This window comes from Nicotiana tabacum, chromosome 20 (genome assembly GCF_000715075.1).
Source record: "Nicotiana tabacum cultivar K326 chromosome 20, ASM71507v2, whole genome shotgun sequence".
Classification (NCBI taxonomy): Eukaryota; Viridiplantae; Streptophyta; class Magnoliopsida; order Solanales; family Solanaceae; genus Nicotiana; species Nicotiana tabacum.
Window position 1 is genome coordinate 15,907,152 of NC_134099.1, and position 18,845 is coordinate 15,925,996.

At 33.5% G+C, this 18,845-nt stretch overlaps 1 protein-coding gene across 1 annotated transcript; it reads right to left on the bottom strand.

Annotated features, from left to right (window-relative positions):
* Positions 1-4,685: 4,685 nt before the first annotated feature.
* Positions 4,686-15,565, bottom strand: LOC107816890 (MADS-box protein 04g005320). The gene is made up of 6 exons (XM_016642637.2): positions 15,299-15,565; positions 6,092-6,170; positions 5,871-5,932; positions 5,024-5,123; positions 4,838-4,879; positions 4,686-4,739 (listed from the first exon to the last, which is right to left on the bottom strand). Exons 1-6 carry the CDS (start codon positions 15,481-15,483, stop codon positions 4,686-4,688), a joined length of 522 nt encoding a protein of 173 aa, XP_016498123.1. The 5' UTR covers positions 15,484-15,565.
* Positions 15,566-18,845: the final 3,280 nt, after the last annotated feature.

Genomic DNA, 18,845 nt, shown 5'->3' on the forward strand with positions numbered 1-18,845 from the left:
CCATGAATAAAAATATAATTGATCTTAAACTAAAGATAAAAATATAGAAAAGCGATAAACACGATAAATAAAACTATTTTTTTATGTCTTAGGACTAAAAGTAAAAAGATTAAAATTATATTAAAATAAAGTCAAGTAAATATTTTAAAAATATTAAAATACTAAAACTAACTTTAAAATTTGCGCGGGTCAAAAATTACGTGCTTACAATGATGGAAGTTCGCATGTAAAAAAATTCGAACTCCAGTGTATTATGTTGGAATATTTTCTGGATTTTGAATTGTTTTTTCGTTCAGATTTACCTTTACATGAAAAATGGCTAAATTTCGACTACTTTTGAAACTGTGACTATTTTTCAATTATTACTTATAAATCTGGCTATTCTTAAATTTCACCCATATATTTTTCCGAAATCAGCGTGTGTTCATAAATTTTTCAATTTTCACTTGAAGATGCATTTTGAAAATTTTCAAAAATTTGAAAAACTCCAAAAAGCTGTTTTTCAAAATTTTCACTCAACTCACTCACAAAACTTCAAAAACAACCCAAAATTATATTCATGTCCAAACACAACTCTAAATTTCAAATACCATTTTTACTTGAAATTTTTCCCCTATTTTGGAATTTTACAATTCTTATGTCCAAATGCCCACTTAACATCTTTTGAATATTTTAAAATTTATTTTTTTTCACTTTAAGAAATGGTGAAAAATAAGAACTAGTGAGTTACATTTATCAATTCTTATCACATTTATTAGTAGTTCTTATCACATACTAATATTTTAATATGTATTTTTATCACACTTTAAGAAATGACGTTAAGTTTAATAACACTTGTCTCACAAATTCTCCCCATAAACAAGACTCTCAAATCCTCCAAGAAGTACATTGTGGGTGCTAGTAAATAAAAAGGAATGATCCTCAATTTATAGAAGTCCAAAGCTTTTTTGACCCAAAAAAATAAATAAAACAAGTCAAATCCGAAAGAATAATATTTTTCTTTTCGTAAAAAGTAAAATCAATTATGACAAATATGTCGCCTTCTTTTAAGAGATAAAAAATAAAATATGATAAGAAAATCAGAACAAACATATAACAAGATAACCATTTAATTGTATGTCATATTGTTCTGCATATATATAATCAAGAGTTCGATCGCTAAGTAAATATTTCAAGCAGTAATAGTGAAACTCTATTTCTATGTAAGAGAGATATGCATCATTTTATTAGTTTCTTTTTTTCTCTAACATTCATCAACTTTGTTTCCCAATCCTTTATGCTATAATCAGGTCCCTCCAATATCAAACTGATATCCAGGTACAACTTCAGTAGCATGCTGTGTTGATGGTTCTGCATCTTCTGGTTCACAGTATTGTACCTGTAACCTGATAGATTTAGCTTATAAAATCAGAGGCGAATCCAGAATATAAGCAAGTTCTGAAACTCAAATTATCTACTACTAGAGATGGCAATAGAGTGGGGTGGGCTAATTAAATATTTCTTTAAAATCAAAATCAAGCCGTATGCTTTGGAAGAATAAGCTTGTACAGTTTGGGAAAGAGTTTTGATTAATCAAAAGAATAATCCACTTCAACCGATATGCCCTTAGGCACCGCCATTGCATAACATAGAAATCACCGACAAGGCATAGGGCGGATTAAATGAAAATTTACAGGTTTCAATATTTTAGACCAATTTCTTGAAATGTTGGACGTTAAAAAAAAAAAAAGAACTTAAACGGAGCATCGCGGGGCGGGTTAAGAACAAACAAACATGTAAGTGGGGCAAATTAAAACTTTTGCGGTTAAGATTTCACCTTCTCCACCGCCCTTCCTCGTTTGCCATGTGATAATATTTCTAGTATATATTTCTAGTGTTCTAGTTAATTACACCTGATAATATTTTCTTATTAGCTCATTAAAAAAAAAGTTGTCATATTTGGATATATATAACATAGACACCACTTAAATGTTATGCCATATTTAAATTACGCGCGTGCCGAGTTTATGTCACATGAATCGGAACAAAGAGAGTTAATACGTCTATGAGATTAGAAAAAAGAGAGCTTATGTGTGTATGCATATATAGAGAGAGACAGAGAAGATTCTCAAGACGACCTGAGAGGCATTGTATTATTGCAATCCACAGGGTGAAAGAATCCATCAGGCTGCTGCTCTCTATACTGTAAACTTTGCTCCCCATATTGCCATGATGTTTGAAGGGCAACACCAAGTTCTTCCAACTGCAATTAGAAGTTCAATAGACAAACCAATGTAGTTAAAAAGAAGAAGTTATCTTTCTCACTACTAGAAATACGGAAAAAAACGACCAAATTTTTCCGAACAACGTTGGTCGGTAAAAAAAAAATAGCTTGGACGGAAACTAGGAAAAAAATATTTTACATTCATTTTAAAAACAATACCGACCAAAGTTGGTCGGTAAATTGGTCAACAAGTTGGACCGAGCTGGTCAGACTTGCTTAGTCAAAGAAACTTTCACATTAGCGACCAACTTTGGTCGGTAATGTGGACCCAATTTTTAAAATTTTAATAGTTATATTTTTATTTAAAATATTTTATAAAATTTAAAGAAATTTTATTTAAATTTACCGACCAACGTTGGTCGGTTAATGTAGGGGAAACATTTACCGACCAACTTTGGTCGGTATATTTTAATTTCTGGAAAATAACCGACCAAAGTTGGTTGGTTATTAGGTCAAACATGGTAAAACTTTTGAATAACATTAATATTTACTATCTAAATAATATAAATGTAATATGTTAACACTTTATTTTGTAATACAAATAATGAATACACTAACATATGATGGCCCTTATGCGACTTGGACTGATTTTCCATTCTCGCGGAAGGAGCAAATTTTCAATTAGGTTAAGGTATAAATATTCTTTTGATCAGTTTAATAATTTATATTTATGATATTTCCATCTAATATTTAACTTTGAAAATGCAGAGCAAGTGTGTATGGGAAGACCGTTATTGCGAATTAGGATCTTCACAAGTCTATCCCTAAAAGAACTCGACCAAAGTTGGTGGGTCGAGGACCGGGCCTCGACTGCATATGTAAGCTTTCACTTTTCTTTAAGTATTATAATTTACTTTTATATAAATTTTGAAATACTAATTCAATTTAAATTTTCATATAGGGTCGCTACCAAAGTAACGTGGAGGAATTCATTCGCAGTCATCCAGCTGGTGAATCGGGCGAGCCAACCCAACCTTCGGACGAGGATGCTGAAAGAATATGGTTGGAGTTTGTTGGCGGTCCAAAATGGAGGAAGGTATACGGGCTTCCTACTAAAAAGTTCCACCGTTATAAGTGTGGATGTAAGGAATAGGGACTTCCTCGCAAGGCAAGCAACTTAATGGAGAGAGCCTCTCCGCTATGCGGGAGACTATGACAAAGCTCACATCCGAGCTAGAAGCGGCCAAGGAAAGAGAAAGAGTTAGAGATGCTCAATTAATTGGCTTGCAAGCTCAGATCAGAACTCTCCTATCTACTGGAGCTTTTTCGTTGCCCCGGTCTCGTGAGTCATCGCCACGTGATCGTTTCTCCCTTCCTGCTCGTGATCGTTCCTCCCGTCCTCCTTGTGGTCGTTCTTCCCGTCCTCCACAAGACCCTTCTCTATACCGTCTTGTAGATGAAGGTTCATCAGACGGTGATAATGATGCTGTACAAAACACCCCTTGACTTTTATATACTTTGAACTAGACAAATAGAACCAGTTTTGAACTTGTTGTAATTAGTTTTAACTTGGTTTTGAATTGTTATGTTCAATTGAACTTTAATTTGTTGCTGTTGTTGTTGTTGTTGTGTTGTTGTTGTTCTGTTGTTGTATTGGCATGTGCTGGTAGGTGGTGTAGCTACCAAAACAGGCATTTTCTGCCAAAATTATACCTAGAAAACCGACTAAAGTTGGTTGGTTTTTTAATAATAAAAAAATTTACTGCAAATTACCGACCAAAGTTGGTCGGTATTTATTAAAAAAAATTGACAATTACCAACCAAAGTTGGTCGGTTAATGAACAAGGAATTTCCAGAATTCAACATTACTGACCAACTTTGGTCGGTATTGTTAAATTTTAATTTTTTTAAAAAAAATATATTTTCTTTTACCGACCAACATTGGTCGGTATCTTTTTAAATTTAATAATTAATAAAAAAAACATAAATTGCATACACCGACCAACTTTTAAAATATGTTTCCGACGGAAGTTGGCCGGTAAGTCATTAAAATTCATCAGATGGTCATTTTAATATACCGACCATCAAAATAACGACCAAGCATATTTGGCCACGTTTTGGTCGGTAATTGGCCATAACCGATCAAAGTTGGTTGTTTAATTTTGGTCGGTAATTACCGGATTTCTAGTAGTGTCTACCATTTTTTTTTGTGCCTTGCATGGGGAGCCTTGGTGTAACTGGTAAAGTTGCTGTCATGTGATCAGGGTTCAAGTCGTGGAAACAACCTCATGTGATCAGCCTCTTTTTTATGCGATTTGTCTTACATTTACCATCGTTAACCTTTCGGTCTATAAAAGTCCCCGTTGTTATCTTTTATCTCAAAACATGATCATATTTCATAAACAAACAATGTTTTCAAATATTTTTTGAAAAAATGAAGCCAAAATCTATGGCCAAACGAGAACTAAAAGTTTAGTCAGTATTATATTGTTACCTTCATCCTCAAAGATTTGTTCATTTCAGTAAGAGATTCTTCCTGTACAAGAAGCAAATAGGAAATGTCATATTTCCTACACAGTTGAGCAAATAGTAATATCATCTTTGATTTCTTATATATGAGTATACTATATGTACCTTTTGTTGAAGTTCAGTAAGCTCATCAATCATGTGTTGTGTCTGAAAACAAGTTTAAAAAGGGACCTTAAGACCTTATAATTTGATAATTAAACAGCTATTCTTCCCTTTTGAATATGGTAATATCAGGGTAAAAAGAGCCAAAAATATTGTTGGTAAATACCATTTGAAGTGCATAGTACGTACCCTAGTTGACCTTATTTGCCTCAATGATGAATCCACTTGTCGTTCAAGCTGTTCCAGATCTTTTGTGTTCAATTGTCCCAAATCTTCTCCAAGAATATGCCTAACGAATATGAAAAAGTTAAACGGTCATACATTATCCTAAGTTGCTCGGACACGGGTGCAGGGAAGTCGGATCCTTTGAGATGTAAATTCTAAGATTCAGAGATACGGAACGGATACGGATGCACGGATCCGGCTAAAAATAATTCAAAAAGATAAAAATATCTCAAAATTATGAGAAATTTTGGAGAATAATTACGTATAGTTTGTAAAGTATAGAGTTCTTTTTTATTCTCAAGTTGTAGATAAGTAAAGGATTGATTTCCTAGATAAGCTATGTTATTTTCTTCCCTAGTTTGGGTTCTGATTTCGGAAAATCAAATTGTATCTCGGCTCGAAATTTTCCGTCTGTCGTGGTTAAAGTATCCAAAATTGTTTGACCAGATCCGGTACGGATCCAATGCCCACACTCATACTAGTGTCATGTCGACATGGGTGCGGCACCTAAACTGCCATGTTGGAGCAACTTAGATATTATATGATAAATGAAAAATATATATGGAGAATGCACCATAGTTGCTACAATGTGACCAGGAGCTACGTCTTGAGTTTAAGCTATGAAAATAGTCTCTTGCAGAAATCCAAGATAAAATTACGTACAATAGAAAAGAAAATATGGTCAGAACCATTTTTGGACCCACATATAATAGGAGCTTAGTGCATCGGCTGCCTTTCTTTTAAATAGAGAATGCAGTGCTCTAGAGTTAAAAATTATATCTATTCTTGATCTACTCAGTATTTAACTCACCTTTGAGATTGTTGTAACACTTCCACTCTTGTTTTAAGTTTCAAATACTCCTGGTACGTGTTCTGTTTTCACAAAAGCATAGCAAGCAAATCAATTTGCTCAAAGTTAGTAATCAACATTAACTTTTACTAACTATTTTCAGGTGAAAAACTGAACTATTTCCAAAATTTTCAGCAAACTTTAGTTTGAGCAATTATCATGCTCGAGGAAGAAGAACGAACCTGTGAATCTGTTGAAGGTTGGCTTCCTTCCACTGCAGCATAATTATATTTGTGGTATTTCTCCACTGTCTTGGACATACTAGAAAGGCAAGTTACAGAACAATAAGACATTGAATCAGATGTATATATAACAACAGTCACAACTATAAATAGACTAACAAAAAACTATGGTATCTCGAGATATGCACTATGCTCTCTCGCGATTGTTACTATAATCAAAAGACTAAACGCTCCTACTAAGATAGGTGGTCGCCAAATTACTACTGAAAGTTTTTCCTTTTAGAGCGTTAGTCATGTAGGGTGATTGTGCGTATTAGATGATACGATATACTATTTCTCGTGTCACAATTTATATGTCATACTTTTCTTTTTAGTCTGTCTCAAAAAGAATATCATGTACTTATTTAGAAATATTTTGAATTATCAATATCTAAAAGAATATCATGCACCCGGTGTTTACAATGAATTATCAATGTCTTAGCATACATTAGTTCAGGGGCGGCCCTACCCTAAAGCAGGTAAAGCAACTGTTTTAGGCCTCACATTTGTGGGGGCCCCATTTTTTGTTACACCTAATATATTATATACTCCATATGTTTCAATTTAGATGAGGTTGTTTGACTCGCCACAGAGTTTAAGAAAAAAAAGAAGGCTTTTAAAACTTATGGTCTTAAAAGCTTAAAGGGTAAAAGGATTTGCAACTAGTATGATTTCTGCCAAGGAAATTGCATCTGAAATGAAAATCAAACCTAAACTTCATAAGAAACGTGTGATATATAGAAACAAATAATTTACCAAGAATATTGATATTCAAATCTCAAAATCTCTCGAAGAGTACTTTAGAGTAAATTGTTTTTTATACATAGTAGACAAGACTATTTTTTTCACTTCAAAATAGATTTAAACAATTCGAAGCATATGAAAATATTTTTTTGTTTTCTATTTAACGTAAAACCTGAGATCACTAGATGATGAAAATTTATAAAAATACTGCTTTAATCTTGAGTGTTCCTTGAAGCATAATAATCAATCTGATATTGATGGTTTATATTTATTTTTTAAATTAAAAGTGTTAAGAAAAATAGTACAATTAGAAGATAATAGTTTAATTAATATACTCAATCAAATAAAAAAATTTGATACTTTTCCAAATGCTTATATTTCTTATAGAATAATATTAATAATTCATGTTACCGTTACTTCAGCAAAAAGAAGTTTTTCGAAATTAAAATTGATAAAATCTTAACTAAGCTCAATAATGTCTGAAGAGAGGTTAAATTGATTAACTGTATTGTCAATTCAAAAAGAATTATTAGAAAAAAATTGATTATAAAAAACTATTAATAACTTTATATATAAAAAATAGAAGAATGGACTTCAAACTAAAAAAATAATAATTAAAAAAATTAAAGCCCTCGTAAAATTTGGCTTTAGACAACAAAATTCGTCGGACCGCCCCTGCATTAGTTTGATGTAAACTTTCAGATGGTGGTTGTTTTGTCCTAAATATATCTTCTTGACATATTATATATAGTATTAGTATGCATGTAGATGTCTTAGTGTTTATGCATACAAGAAGCTTCCAACTATATGTTTCCTTGTTACTGCTGAAGTGTGTGGTCATTATAGCCCAAAGTTAATGTTAGAGTGAGTATACTTTCATTTACTTAATTAAATAGTCATCATCTAAGAACTTCATTAATGTTTTTGACCTAGAGAACTAGGACATATTAGGCATATGTTTGTTACTTGTTATTTCTACGCGTGCCTTACTTGATCTTGGATAAATTAGGGTTATTACTTACATATTAATCACATCTTGATTATTGTTATTAACTAAAAGAGTTACATACATTTCAACACCCTCATTTCTGCTACTTTTATCTCAACTCCTAAGAGAAAAGCTCAAGATTTGGGTAAGAAGTTGCTGGTTATGGGGGCCTGAAGGAGTAGTGGAGACGCGAGTAGTATGTGGACAATGACGGAGACCTGTACTAGGAAGGCTACGAGTGAGGTGTTAGAGGTCTCGAAGAGTTACTTTGGCAGTCAAAAAGGGGATTGGCAGTGGAATAAAGAGGTCCAAGAAAAAGTAGAAGCAAAGAAAGGGGCGTATTTGAAGGTAGTGGAGAACACAGACGAGGAGTAGAAGAGGACGAACAAAAAAGGGTATAATAAGACTAAGACGGAGGCAAAGTTAGCGGTCACGGAGGTTAAGACTGCAGTATTTGGTCATATGTATGAAGAAATAGGGACACATGTGGGGACAAGAAGCTACTCAGGCTGGTCAAGGTGAGATAAAGGAAAGCTCGTGATCTAGAGCAAGTTAGGTGCATCAAAGATGAGGACAGACTAAGCGAATATGTCAAACTTATTTTCATAAACTCCTGAATGCAAAAGGGCCAGGAACATTATGCTGGGTTATTTGGAGCACTCCGAGAGTCATCGAGATTTTAGGTATTGTAGGCACATAAATATTGAAGAAGTCGTGGGGCTATGTGTAAGCTGAGCAGGGGTAGAGCGATCGAGCGAGATAAAATCTCAAGGGGATTCTGGAGTCACATGAGTAGGGCAGTCTTGGAGTGAGAAACTGAGTTGTTTAACATAATTTTAGGACGAAGAAGGTGCCCGAAGAATGAAGGTGGAGTATGATGATCCCGTTGTACAAAAACAAAGGTAATATCCAAAGTTGTAACAACCATCCAGATATCAAGTTGCTTAGTCATACTATGAATGTTTAGGGGAAGGGTGAAAGTGAGGGTAATGAGGACTATGTCCATATACGAGAACCCATTTGGATTCATGCTGAGATGTTCGATTATGGAAGTCATCCACCTTGTTAGGATGTTAGTAGTACAATACAAGAAAAAGAAGAAGGATTTGCATATGGTGTTTATAGACCTGGAGAAAGCATACAATAAGGTCCCAAGAGAGGTTCTTTAGATATGTTTGGAGGCAAAAGGTGTCCTTATATCATACACTAGGGTAATTTAAGATATGTATGATGGAGCTAAGACTCAGGTGAGGACAGTGGGGGGAGACTCAGATCATTGTTCAGTTATGATGGGGTTACACCAAGGATCTGCCCTCAGCCTATTTCTATTTGCCTTGGTGATGGACGCACCATAATCAAGGTGAGGTACCATGGTTTGTGTTATTTGCAAATAATATAGTACAAATTGATAAGACACGAGTCGGTAGTAACGGCAAGCTGGATGTTTGGTGACAAACCCTAGAGTTTAACGATTTCAAATTGAGAATGACTGAGATAGAACTTGGAGTGCAAGTTCAGCAATGTGATGGGGGTTGATCTAGGCTAGAAACCTGTGTTTTAGCCGTGATATTACATTCCAATGATTGCATTTTTACGTGCGTTTGAGCTCAAATGATAGTGAATTACACTTAGTACATGTTTTATGCCTTGAAGGAAGTGATTTGTAGCTCAAAAGTTAATTTGAAGCTAAATTGATCAATTTGGAGCTTTGAAGTCTAAGTAAAAGCCCAATACATTAAGCCTGGATCGTGTTCGGGGGTCGTGTACCAAGTCTGGATGTTAAAAAAGGACGAAATAAGTTCACTTTGAGAAAATTGCAATGCTGCGACGCATGGGGCACCGCAAGATGCGGCGCAACAGTGTAAAATGTTGCCTGACTCAATAATAAGAGGCTACAGATAAAATGCACTAATGCGTCGCACAGTGCGGCGCAGCCTGCGGCGCGGCTGTTCAATTTTTACAGAGCTAAGTCCTAGTTCGCGCAGAAAAGGGTGTTTTCGTTTGGGCCCGACTCTAATTGGTATAAATACATGTAAAAATGCCATTTTGAAGACTTTTGACATATCTTAGACCTAGGGAGGCTATTGTGGAAGGGAGAAAACATTTGGAGCAATTTCCGGAGGAGATTAGCATCAAATTCTTCATTCCTTCATCTTTTCTTTGTAATTTAATTATGCAATTTATTTGGAAATTATGAACACGATTATGAGTAACTAAATATTTAGTCTTATATTTTGATGGAACCTATTAAAGGATGAATTCTTGTTATGTTAATATAGTTTGCCTGGTTTAATCTCTATTTGTTCAACTACGTTCTTATTGTAGTTAATTGAAGAGATCTCAATTAGCTGTGCCTATTTAGTATGCATAACTCGGGAGAGAGTGCATATTTAGGTAATTGTTGAACAACACCACTCCTAGAGTATATGAGGGATCAATAACCGAGGGTTTAAAGGCGGGATTAGGGATAACGAAGCCTTGGGTGCGATCTGAAGTGAGCTGTATCAAAAGCCAGCTAGCGTAGCTCGGGAGAGTGCGTCTAGTAAATTGTCGTGATTACTCGGGAGAGATTTACGGTAATAAGAGTGCTCATGATTGATAGAGGCGATTAGGCGAATCTATGTGAAGCATAACTGGAAGGGATTCCATCAATAGGGGAAATTATAACCTTAGATCCTTCTCTTAATTGTTTACAACTTAATCATAGTCAGTCTTTGTTTACTTAATTGCAGTCATTCATAGTTAGTAAAAATATCCTTAATTGTTATTCATAACATTTGGGAAGTTGATTACATAGAATTTAGTGAGTCTGACAAGAGTAATTGATAGGTTAATTTCTTGTGGGTTCGATTCTGGGCGAAATACTCAGATTATATTTGCCACGTCCGCGTGTCCTTTGTATAAGGCATAGTTGGGCGTGATCAGGGGTGTATATATGAATGTGAAGCTTGATTCGCAAGTCATCCCCAAGAGACAAAGTTACAAGTATCTTCGTTTATTGTCCAAGAAAATTGGGAGATTAACGAGGATGCCACACATCGTATAGGGGTGGAGTGGATGAAAAGGAGGTTAGCCTTGTATGACAAGAATGTGCCACCAAAACTACAAGGTAAGTTTTACAGAGTGGTGATGGCTAAACCGACTATGTTGTATGGGATAGAGTGTTGGTCGGTCAGGAACTCTCATATCCAGAAGATGAAAGTAGCATACAGGAGGAGGTTGAGATGGATGTGCGAGTATACTAGGTTGGATAAGATTAAGAATGAAGATATCCGGATAAAGGTGGGTGTGGCCTCCATAGAGAACAAGATATAGTAAGTGAGACTTAAATGGTTCATGCATGTGAACAGGGAGAAGCTTAGATTCCCAAGTAAGGAGGTATGAGAGGCTGGTTTTGGTGGACGTGAGCAGAGGTAGTAGGCGGCGAAAGAAGCATTTGGGAGAGATGATCAGACAGGACATGATGCGACTTCAGCTTACCGAGGACATGACCTTTGATAGGAGGGTGTGAAGATCGAGAATTAGGGTAGAAAGTTATTAGGTAGTTGACCATTTTTTTCTGTACTGGGGTTTTTAGGATTAGTCTGATAGTGTCTTGTTCTTAGACTGTTAGTATTACATGATATTTTCCTACTATCTTCCGTTTCAGTTTACTTGTATCTTACCGTTATTAGTGCTTGTTGCTATTGCTTCTTCCCGTTTATTCTGCTGGTTCTTAGATTGTTGTCATTACCTTCTAGCCTTTATGGTTGATATTGCTTATTTCTAGTGTTGTTGTTCAACTTCTTGAGTCGAGGGTCTATCGAAAACAGTCTCTCTACCTCCTAAAGGTAGGGGTAAGGCATGCGTACACATTACTCTCCCCAGACTCCACTTGTAAGACTCCATTGGGTTGTTGTTGTAAGAGAGTTACATATCAGTTAGAGCAATTTTTGATCTATTAGTCACGATCAATTCGAAAGTTTATAATCTTGTGTAAAATAATCACCAATGTTGATAAATGTTCATGTTTCCCTTTTATTTGATTACTATTTCTGTCAATTATCTATTTCACCAACCATGACTCTAAACGGACCAGTGATCATTGACTTTACTTAACATATTCTCAATAAATTCTTTTTTTTTTTTGTTTTGTAAATAGAAAGATAAACGAAGGCATACTATAATCTTTTTGATATTCAATCAACTTAAGATTCAAAACTAGAAAATATTAGTCCTGCGTTTTACAATGAAGATATGGTTTCTAGTGGATCGAACTTATAAATTAACACCTAAGAAATAATGATAAATACAAGCGCATATGGTTTTCTTAACTAGATTAGAAGCACTCTAAGATCATCTTTCTGTATTTATTTCACAGCCCCATTTTGTTTGATATTTTTTGGCTGCAATAGTGAAGTGTTGTTATAGAGGATATATATATAACATAAAAATCAGTTTCGAAAATAAATATGACTTTTATAGTGAAAAAGTTGTTATATAGAGATGTTGTTATAGAGATGATTGACTGTATATGCACTGCAAGCTAAAAGATACCACAATAAAATGTCTAAAATCTAACCTTATTCAAACTTACTGGGCACAAATCTTTGTGCTCCCAAAGAAGATCACTAAGCTAATTGAGGCAATATGCAGAAGTTTTTTGTGGACAGGGGAGGGCAATATCTCTAAGAAAGCATTGCTGGCATGGGAAAAAGTATGTATGCCCAAATCAGCAGAGGGTTTTCAATATTATGAGCATCACACTGTGGAACAAAGCAGCTATATGTAAACAATATTGGAACCTACACAAAGAGAAGAACAAACTATGATACATCAGAGGCAAGAACATATGGGAAGTTCAACTGAAGCAAACATCATGGATGATGAGCAAGATTATGAAAGTAAAGAAGAAATTTGAGGAAGCAGACATTAATTATGAAGACATCGGGAAGATGAACAACTATTCAATTAAGCAAATATATCACAAGCTGAGAGGAAGCTTCAGTAAAGTGAGTTGGAGAAGAGTTGTATGCAACAATGCATGTTGCCCTAGGTGGACATTTATACTAATAATGACAGCACATGACAAGTTGTATACTAAAGATAGACTGAGAAAATGGGGAATACAAATTGATCAGGAGTGTGTTCTGTGCAGACAAGCAAGTGAAAGTATTCAACACTTATTCTTTGAGTGCTCATATGCAGCTGAATTATGGGGTAATCTGCTAGCTTGGCAAGGGATAAAAAGATCAGTATATAGATGGACTGAGAAACTAGCATGGGCTGAAAAATGGATGAAGAAGAAAACTGCAAGAACTGAACTATATAAGATGACACTAGCAGCATGTGTATATTATGTGTGGCAAGAAAGAAATACCAGAATCTTTCAAGCTAAAGTAAGACGATGGGAGATACCTGGCAAGATGATTATACAGGAAATACACTGTCGAAGCAATAAGCATGTGAAAAAAGCATTAAGTAGACTGGATTGGTACCCTATATAATAGACAAAACAGTATAGCAACAGAAAGGGGGGGAGGAGGGGGGGGGAGGGGGAGTACAGAAAGCATATGATATATATAAGGATTTTTTGTTTTACTTGTAAATATTTTCCTGGTAAATGAAAGTTTTAATTACCAAATAAAAACCTAACCTTATTATTCAACAAGCTATGTCAAATAATGCAGTATTTTATTGAGAATCATTTCACTACTGTAAAAAAGAATTAGACAACTAATGAATAGATAAAGCTTCTGAAAGAATTAAAAGAAAATAATGAAGACACAGAGAATTTGAAGACTAATTAACCATAGCTATGAGTCTATAACTTTGACACAAGGAAAGGATGCCTTGCATTGATATCAATTAATGGTTATCAAGTTATTTACCCTAAAGACCTAATAAATAATTTGATTGTGTAAATATTTTTTACACCATTAATGTATAAAACTTGCACTCCATCTGTAATAATCTTCTTTGCTAATCTTCTTAGGTTTAGAGGAGTTAAATTATTCTATCAGTTAATATGTTATTGATATCATTAATTAACGAGTTCTGAATGAACTATATAATGAATTATTATATCTGCATATAACCAATAAGCCGTACTTATTAGATAAAGGAAATCTAATTAATTAGATAAATGCTCGAAATATATGCATAAATTCTGATCAAAGCTCACTCTCTGTCATGCTTAAAATAAAGTGGACTACTATAATTTCAATACCAGTGATGATTATAAAATCTGAGATATTATATTTTGCTTATACTATGAAGAAATTTGCAGCTTTATATGTAGATTGTCACGCTTATCTTTATGTGTCTGTACTATGAGAAAAATAAAGTGTCATAAAATGAAAAAAAAAAATTGGAGGTGCACATCAAATCATAACCAAAGTAAAATCAGACTCCCCTCATTTTCAGAAATTGGTGCTTTATCTATTTCATCAAGATTCTTCGTAAACAATAATAATTACGCTTCAATCTGAATATTGACGTCAGCTAGTGTGAGCTTGCCAACATAAAAATAGAGGAGAGTTACGCTAGGTTAAATAGTCATCGTAAAACTTATAAATTCATGATAATATGTCAAGATCATTCTTGATAGAAAATTAACCTAGATCTTATGTAATATTGCATTCTTGAAAATTAAAGAGTAAAGGCCAGCCAAAAGAACATTTACAATAACAAAAATATATCCAGTATATTCGCACAAGTTTAGGTTTGAGAAGGATAGTGTGTACGCAGACCAAAAAAGATATCTATAGGTAGATGATTTTAACCTTATTTTCCTTCTATCAAAGCTGCATCAGCATCTAGCCACTTTCATGTACTAATTTAACCTGTGTGTACCACACACTAACAAGAAATAAATCTAATTCTGACTCAGATCTCACATCAATAAACAATCAGCACTAGAAAAGAAAGCAGCAGAAATTCTAAGAAATGGAAAGTAGAATAACCATATAATGGTAAATAAATATAGACAAAGTTTCAAAATTGTACAAATGGGTAGCTAGCCTTTTCTCCTCCCAAATTTTGCTTAGTATAGACCATCCAAAATAAGGGCAAAATGTAGGGAAAATTTTAGCCCACAAAACATTTTTCTCCCACCACAGATACGATAAGAAGCACCCCTCAATCAATACGCCAATAGAAAGTACCAGTGACATCTCTAATCTTCGAGAAAATCAAGATCGTTCTTTTTCATATAAAAGCATAAGAAAAGACCGAATCATCTTAGACCTTGACCGAGTTTTTTCTAGTACGGACCGGGCGGAGTGCTTACATGAGGGTATACGTGGTACGATTAACCGAAAATTGATGAAAGATTGGTCTGGAAGGATGCAAAACGTGATTAAGGCGTATGAAGCCAATACTGGTGAGGCATGCCACCCTAATAAACAACAGAAAAATATACTAATTTGTTTTTGGGGTTAAATTAATGAACATACCTTGAGCTGCTGCAGAATTCATAGAGTTTGCCACGAGTAGAGAAAATGATAAGAGCAACTTCAGCATCACAAAGAACAGAAAGTTCATAAGCTTTCTTGAGCAATCCATTTCTTCTCTTTGCAAAAGTCACTTGTCTATTTATTTTATTCTCAATTCTCTTCAGTTCTACTTTCCCTCTTCCCATTGTATAGCTAGCTTTCTTTTTTTGGCTTTCTGAATGAAATATAATATAAAAAATGTAACAAGATTCTATTCTAAATCAGTTGTTTTTAGTCTGGAAAACTGGTGTGTTTTGCCATAAAAGCATATGTAAGACAGTACAATTATGGATTTGGTTGTTCCCTCTTCTCCTTCTTTTCTCCTTTGCCTCTTCTTTTTCTTTCTTTTTATCTTCTAGGGTAAGGATAATAGCTGTAGTTTTATTGTGGGTCAGGTCTAAGGTTTCTTTATATACGTACAACATTGTAAGCATAGCTCTAGAAATACATGCAAAATTTAATAGTCTTAAAAAATTTATACTACTATCAGATTACATAAAAGAGTGAATATAGCAAGGGCTAGCTAGTTTTCGGACTAGTAAACGAAAAATAGCCGGTGTTTGCAAAGTCATAGAAAAATAGCCGTCGTTTTACCAAAAAATACGGAAAATTCTAGCCTTATATGCGGGATTATGGAGCTCATACGTATAAACTTTCTGCATATTATGTTGGAACTCCTGCACTCGAAAGTTCCAGCATAATATATTGGAATATGGAGCTCCTTCATATAATAAGCTTCTCGCATATTATGTTGGAACTTCACCACATTATGAAATTCCAACACATTATGATGGAAGTACATATGTAAAAAATTTGAACTCCAGCATATTATGCCAGAATATTTCTGAATTTAACAGTGTTTTTGTTTGGTTGTAAATATGACTATTTTTTATTTTTACTTCTAATTACAGAATTATTCATAATAAGTCAAATTACTAACTTATAAAGTAATGTTAATTATATGCTATAACTAGTTAAAGTACTTTAATAACATAAAATCTTTTACGATTTTAGTCAGAGGCGGATCTTGGATTTAAATTTTATGGGTTCAATTTGAAGGTTTTTAACATTGAACTCATTATATTTTTAAAGTTATGGATTTATATCTACTATTTTTGTAATTTTAATGAATTTTTATATACAAATTTTTACTCCGCATCGAAAGTTATGGATTCAGTTGAACCCGTAAGTAGTACACTACATCTGTCTCTGATTTTAGTGTATATAAGTTAAATGCACACATATATATTACTCGTAGAACTTGAAAATGTATTGGTGCTAATCCTGCAAAGTGCTTTTGCTATCTCTTCTTGTTTATATATTTAGTATATATAAGTTAAATTTATGCATACATATTAGCCTGATTAATTATGATTTGGGCCGCGTATGACTCAGTTAAGTCTCTCTTCCCAAAAAAAAAAAATCATTTCGAAAGCGCAAAGTCAAGACCTTTACATCCCGTTACATTCCTTGATAGAGAAAAAAAAGCATTATTTACTTCGCCAACAAGTCTTTTTGTTTTCTTTTAAAATTTGTTATGGCTGAGCACCTTCAAAGTTATGGTGAAAATGAAAAAACATTCTAAAGTATTTTGAGCTAATCGAAATTTATATCCCCCACTCAAAATAAGGACAAATTACAAAATTGGCCGATCGGCCATAAATAGTTATATTTGCAAGCCAAAAAATATAGTATATTATATGTATGTAATACGTATATAACAAGAAAAAAATATTTTTTATCGGCTATCATTTTTGCCCCCTCCCAAAGAAAACTCCAAATATAATGGGATATCCCATACATGTAGAGGGGAATTTATGTCTTTTGAGTCTTTCCAGTATAAATGCTCTCCACAACAGGAAAGGAAAAAAAATATTACCTCCAAAGAAGAAGGAAAAAAGTGGAAATTGAAAATTAAAAAAAGAAAGAAAAACTGTTTTTTCTTTTCTTTCTTGAGAGAGAGAGAGACAGAGAATACTCCTTTCTACGTATTATGACACAAAGAATTGGATGTCAAGTCAAATTCAAACCTTAAATATGCCAGTAGACGTGTCAAGCACTTAGGATGTAGTACTCCCTCAAAAAACAATGATTTAATATTTTTTGGACATATTCGCCCTTTTATATGTAATTCAATTTACAAACAAAAATTAAAAATTGACTTTATTAGAATACCTTTTTTTTAAAGAACGAACTTTTTGGTAGGAGATTTTTACTCCTTTAATGGGTTTATTCGGCCCGAATTAATCGAGTATATTTTAAATAATGAATATTTATAAAAAAAAACTTTATATATAGTTAATGACGGTCAATTTGAGAGAGGAGAAACCGACTCTATTCGAACCTCCTCAATAGCCTTTCCTTTGTTTAAACACTCTTTATATTTTATTGTATATTAATCTCACCTATTATGAATGGTCACGTACATGAACTTAGTTATATATTTTTCAACAACTTTATATTATAAATACTTTTTTACAAAAGCTTACACACATTATATTATAGGGATACATGTCGGCAAAAAACTCCATATGTACTTGTAAATATCTTCAAGAAATAATCATATATTTGCATAAGCTCTCATATCAATCTCTATAAACAATGATAAATTTATGTTGAACATAATAAAAATATTACACTTCTAAAAATTAGAAGCATTTTTAGTGCACAATGGATGGACTAGATTCATCATATTCTGCCTTTGCAATCCACATCTGCATTTCAAAAAACAACATAGAATTATAGTCAGTATAGTTTAATCATTATATAAGTATAGTTTAATCATTATATAACAAGTTACGAAACGAAATAGTCCTCTATCGGCTGTGTAGATGGGGTAATAGGTCTCCTTATATGGTTTCGAGCAATCCTCATCTCAAAAGTTAGTTCGTGAGATGAGAATTGCCGAGTCCGTATAAGGAGACCAATTACCTTATCTACGGCCAATATGAAACTATTTTAACAACTATAAACACAGAATATGAATGACAATAAATGTAAATGTTAATGTCAAATTCTAAATTTTCACTCACCTGTTGGAAAGTACTTAAAGAAGCCAAAATAGAACCTCCAATCCAAACACTATACCAACCAATAACTAACATATGACCATATCTCCAAAACATAAAGATGTTGAAGCTGTTGCAATCAATCAAGCAAAGTTCCAATTTCCATTTATGTGGAAACTGTGGGTAAATGTTGGACATTTGTATTCCACAATATTTCATTTACCTTTATATATACAGGGACAAATTACAATCTAACTAGAGTCCTAGAGTATCAACTGTCATTTCTAGAGCCTTCTGCAAGGAGGAATAACTTGGCATAGTCAAAAGTTAATTAAATAATACTAATATTTTCTTTATGCCAATTAATGTGTCATACTTTTTTTTAATTTGTCTCGAAAAGAATGTCATATTTTTTTATTTAAAAAGAATTTGATTTTATATTTTCTACTTTACCCTTAATGAAATGATTTATAGTTACACAATATTTATCGGTTGTTTTA

What these genes read in the sequence shown, in the direction of transcription:
- LOC107816890 (XM_016642637.2), bottom strand. Translation starts at nt 15,483, where the DNA reads ATGGGAAGAGGGAAAGTAGAACTGAAGAGAATTGAGAATAAAATAAAT. An exon ending in AACCTTCAACAGATTCACAG is followed by an intron (nt 5,933 to 6,091) that starts GTTCGTTCTTCT and finishes TTGTGAAAACAG; the next exon opens with AACACGTACCAGGAGTATTT. An exon ending in GGCAAATAAGGTCAACTAGG is followed by an intron (nt 4,880 to 5,023) that starts GTACGTACTATG and finishes ACTTGTTTTCAG; the next exon opens with ACACAACACATGATTGATGA.